The 4,964-nt window shown below is 44.4% G+C and overlaps 1 protein-coding gene across 2 annotated transcripts; it reads left to right on the top strand.

Moving 5' to 3' along the window:
* The first annotated feature begins 1,260 nt into the window (after nt 1-1,260).
* On the top strand, nt 1,261-4,665 carry LOC147882118 (bifunctional dihydrofolate reductase-thymidylate synthase 1-like). 2 transcript variants are annotated; one of them, XM_087401602.1, is made up of 10 exons: nt 1,261-1,703; nt 1,971-2,352; nt 2,445-2,489; nt 2,654-2,719; nt 2,918-2,979; nt 3,099-3,173; nt 3,273-3,438; nt 3,520-3,643; nt 3,745-3,851; nt 3,967-4,665. In XM_087401602.1, exons 1-10 carry the CDS (start codon nt 1,312-1,314, stop codon nt 4,075-4,077), a joined length of 1,530 nt encoding a protein of 509 aa, XP_087257728.1. In that variant the 5' UTR covers nt 1,261-1,311; the 3' UTR covers nt 4,078-4,665. The 2 variants fall into 2 exon arrangements, with proteins under 2 accessions (XP_087257728.1, XP_087257727.1); XM_087401601.1 differs by having other exon boundaries at nt 2,906-2,979.
* Nucleotides 4,666-4,964: the final 299 nt, after the last annotated feature.

Below are 4,964 nucleotides of genomic sequence, written 5' to 3'. Positions count from 1 at the left end.
TTCAGAGTTCGTCTCCATTCTAATGACGTCATCCCTCTAGACGGAGTTGGAGATTTTTGAGAATTGGACATTTTTAGAGGGCACTAGAAATATATTCATTGGATGGTGAGCCATGGGTTGCATCCAGCCCATCACAACGCCCTGCAAGAGGTGCCTGCTTTGATCTAAGCTTTCAAGGAGCGTGTGCTTGGCAAGGGAGTTGGAATGGATAAAGAGTTTCAGTGTCATCTTAATATGGTTGTAGAGACTCCATGTAGTAGCCCTTCACAACGCCCTTCAAGAGGTGTTGCTAGCACAGATGTAAGCTCTTAGGGAGTAGGTGCTTGGCAAGGGAGGCCCTAGGAATGGGCAAAGAGTCTAAGCTGGCTCTTAACATAGTAAGAGGGAATAAAGGGATCCACTCCTAGGCTTCACAATGCCCTTCAAGAGGTGTTGACTGCTTTGATGCGAGCTTTTTGGGAGTAGATGCTTGGCAAGGGGGAATGACCGTGGGAAATGGAAAAGGGTAAAGAGTTTGAGGGCAGTAACACACAGACTGCCCAAGTGTGACTAGGTATGTGTGGCTGCCATGTGTCCACAAAGGTGTGGGCAACCTCTACCCCTTGCCCATCACCCACCGACAATTAAAATACCACTGATAACAAGATGTTAACCCCTGCCAACAAATAGCAAGGCAGTCATTAAACCTCATAGACATCAAACCGTGTAGGAACATTTAGGGACGTGCAATTTGTTCTTTTTCTCTGTGTGTAATTACACATTGCCCATCCCTTTTCTAGCATAAGGCGGTGTGAATTTGTTATGAGTACGAGGTTAAGTCCTAGAGATTGCGTGTACACACCACATCGCCAAAGGGTGCCCAAGTATAGCCGAATGTGTGGGCGTCCAAAAAGAGTCTCAGGTAGGCTTGAATGGGCGGACCTGATTACACACTAGTTGCCTGTCATGGGTTGAGTGCCCACCTCAAGCGCACCCCATTTACACATTGCCCAATGGCCGCCCAACGATGGTTTTGTAATTTGCAGGACCTTGAACGCAGAGGTGATTGGCAGATTTGAAGAGTGCCCATCGAAGGATTGGAAGGTTTGGTCACAGGCGGTGTATGTGTAATGAGGTGGGCGCGCATTTTTAAAAGACTTGCCTCCTATTGGTTGAATCGACTCCCTCAGACTTGCGTCCTATTGGCCCTCATTGTGTAGAAAGCCTAGAGCTAGGGTCTTTCCCGCCAAAAAGGAGGAAGAAATGAGAGGGTCTGGTCTTCTTCATCAGCATTTGAACTTGTTCATCAGAAAAGCTTCAAGCTGCTCGGCTATGGCGTCTCCACCTCCCCTGCCCCCTCCTCGTCTCTTCCAAATCGTGGTGGCTTGCACTCCCGAGCTCGGCATCGGCTCCCATGGAACCCTCCCCTGGTCCCTTCCCCCCGACCTTTCCTTCTTCAAATCCCTCACCTCCTCCTCCTCCTCCCCCTCCAAGCTTAACGCCCTCATCATGGGTCGCCTCACCTGGGAAAGCATCCCCTCCAAATTTCGCCCCCTCCCTGGCCGCCTCAACGTCGTCCTTACCCGCTCTGCCCAATTCCAGCCCCGCTCGGACGACGTCTTGACCTGCTCCAGCTTGAATTCCGCTTTGCAGCTCCTCGCTTCCCCTCCTTACTCTTCTTCCATCGAAACTGTCTTCGTCATCGGTGGTGGACAAGTCTTCAGGTTAGTTCTGAGCACGGAATCTCCCCATTTCTCAGCAATAGCCTTTAGTTCTCCTGATATTGTTCACGATTTTCCTGTTATGCTAGTATGGAACGGATCAATTGAGTGTTTCACTCTGTTGTTCATTCGCTCTCAGATTCCTCGGCTCGACGCAAGGACGCTGTGGGGAATGAATTAGCGAACGGATTGATGTGTTCCATTATTGTTAACCTAACCTTGCCACGTATTTGCTGTCACCTGAAATCTTTGTGAAATGACTTCATACAGGGAAGCTGTGCAATTGCCCACATGTGACGCGATCCATATGACCCACATTGAAAGAAGCTTCGACTGCGATAAATTCTTTCCGTCTCTGGACATGCAGGTTTTCCGTTTGTGGTATTTGTCCTCCCCCGCGGTTGCAAATGAAATTCCATATAGTTTTTCGACCTATGTTAGGTTCGAACGAGAAACCCCACATCTGAATGGGAATGGAGAAAGCGATTTACCGTTCGAGAGGCTAGGCAATGCCATCTCTCGGCTTCCAAAGTCCATCGTAGACAAGCACGAGGAATCTCAGTACTTAAACTTGATCAAGGACATACTCCAGAACGGTGCTGTGAAAGGAGACCGCACTGGTACGGGGACAATCTCAAAGTTCGGATGTCAGGCAAGCATATCCTTAAGACAAAGAAAACTGCTATGCTGGCGTGGTACTTGTCAACTGAGCGCCTGAACCTTGCATTCCTCTTGTTGCTGCAGATGCGCTTCAATCTTCGTAAATCATTCCCGTTGCTTACAACAAAGGTTTGTTGCTTTGTTGGGATATTGTTGCTTCCATATATCAGTTTCATACAACCTATCAGTCTCTTCTGTCTTTGTTTTTATAAGAAAATTTAGCTCATGCTAAATGTTGTTCGTGGCGAAGACGTTTGTCATTATTCACAGTGTTTTATCTAAAATTATTGCAGCGGGTGTTTTGGCGAGCTGTTGTCGAAGAGCTACTATGGTTCATTAGTGGTTCAACAAACGCCAAGGTTTGGAAATCTACAACCTAATCTTTGATAAAATATACAGTAGCATCCCCTATGAAGTGTTCTTTAAAACCTAAGGACGTAAGTAGCCAAGCTCCAATTTTCTTGGTCGATTGATTTTGGCTCCTACGCAAGGTTATTCTTTTATGATGATCTTTTCCAGGTCCTCCTGGTATTCATTGCTAGTAGGGTTCCTTTCAGGCGCTGCAGAATAAGGACATACACATTTGGGATGGCAATGCATCCAAAGACTACCTAGACAGGTGAAGTGACTTTAGTTTTTTGGCTCACACTAAAGCTTCTTTGCTATGTGATACTGGTAGTGGTTCTCAGAAGAGTGTTGGTTGGACCACACTAATTTTTTGATGGTTCTCTGTTGCAGCATTGGACTCACTGAAAGGGAGGAAGGTGATCTTGGGCCTGTATACGGTTTTCAGTGGAGGCATTTTGGAGCTAGGTTAACTAGGATCTGCATCATACATTGAAGGTTTGAATACTTCTGAAGGGGATAATGCATGTGTTCTCCGACTCAAGTGACTGCTTTTCTGCTTTACAGATATACAAATATGCATGCTGACTATTCTGGGCAAGGATTTGATCAACTAGCAGATGTAATAAAAAAGCTAAGGTTCAATCCTGAAGATCGTCGCATAATTCTATCGGCCTGGAATCCTGCAGACCTGCAGTTAATGGCACTTCCGCCTTGTCACATGTTTGCCCAGGTAAGTCGAAGTCTACGTTACCTTCTAAGATTGTAACTTCATGGAATACTGTGATCATGTTGATATATTGTTTCCCTGCAGTTTTATGTGGCAAATGGAGAACTTTCATGTCAAATGTATCAGAGATCGTGTGATATGGGATTAGGAGTGCCTTTCAACATCGCCTCTTATGCTCTACTGACATGTATACTTGCTCATATATGCGGTGAGGCACCTCTACTTTTTAAATCATGTTTGTTTTGATTAGGAGTGGACGAATCCTAGGATTTGTCATGTTGTGTCTGTTATACGTTCATTGTCCCCCAGATTTGAAGCGTGGTGATTTTATTCATGTGTTGGGAGATGCTCATGTATACACAAACCATGTCGAACCTCTAAAAGAGCAACTGAGGAATACTCCAAAGCCATTTCCAGTGAGCTGCTGAAGCCTTTATTCTTTTTTTTGAAGGTTCTTTCATGCTTCATTCTTAAGTTGTGATCATTCTGGCGTTATACATACTGAATGTAATTTTTTTGTCGTATACCCAGGAGCTTAAAATCACGACGAGTAAAAAAGACATTGATGCATTAATTGCCACTGATTTTGAGCTGATTGGTTATGAGTCGTACAAAAAGATTGCCATGAAGATGGCTGTTTGAAGTAATAGAGGAAGCTCCTTGGGAGCTCATTTTTTAATCATCGGGGGACTTAACGTTCCAGTTCAGAGTACTCAATGTAGCTGAAGCAGGATTGCCTGCTCATGATACCAAACAAAGAGCTCACTTTCAAGAACCTATGCAATTCTTTCAAATCGTTTATGACGAGTCCAGCCCTCAATTTGTATATGTACCTGCAAAAGCTAACAATACATTTATAATATATGCTTCTTGAAAAAGCGGTAAAGATCAATTCTCATGGATTTGTGCAGCTTTGGCTCTTCAGATCCTCGAGCTAGTATCCGAGTGTTTGGATTTAGATCTTGTGCTATCCCATGCTTGAGTTAATTCTCTCTTGGGGAATTTCTTTTTGAGCCTTTGTTTAGAAAGTCAGGATTACCAAGCCTTAGCAAGCTCCCAATGGCCCAACTTTAAGAAGTTTGGTGCATGTTTCCAGATTCATCCAGGTTGATATTTCACTGGTGCAGAACAATTCTTGATGGTCGTTCCAAGAGGGCTGCTTTTTTTGGCTCTGTTTTGTTGTCCTACGAGTTTTCAAGGGACATGCATGACCCATGCATTGACTGTCAATGGAGTGATCATGTCTCTTCCATAAATGATTGATTGTGAAAGCTTTGAGAGAAGGAAAACCTGGTTGGAGAAATTTGATGTGTTGTAGAGGTCTCCTGTTGGGAGAGCTCACAAAAGAGCAAGAAAATCGTTCTCATATGGATTGGCAAGTACCTAGTTATGAATTCATGTTGGGAGCTTATAAATTGATAATAGAATAGTTTGATTAGAACGAGTGGACAAGATATGAAAGTTGTGGCATCTCATGACATAAGGTTTCAATGTGGGTAAGATTTAAATTGATTGAAAAGCCACCTATC

Source organism: Dipteris shenzhenensis, chromosome 30 (assembly GCF_047967505.1).
Source record: "Dipteris shenzhenensis isolate YYH24624 ecotype China chromosome 30, Dip_SZ_1.0, whole genome shotgun sequence".
In the NCBI taxonomy this organism is placed as follows: domain Eukaryota; kingdom Viridiplantae; phylum Streptophyta; class Polypodiopsida; order Gleicheniales; family Dipteridaceae; genus Dipteris; species Dipteris shenzhenensis.
Note: the sequence above shows the minus strand (reverse complement) of the source record. Positions and strands in the feature narration are given on the sequence as shown.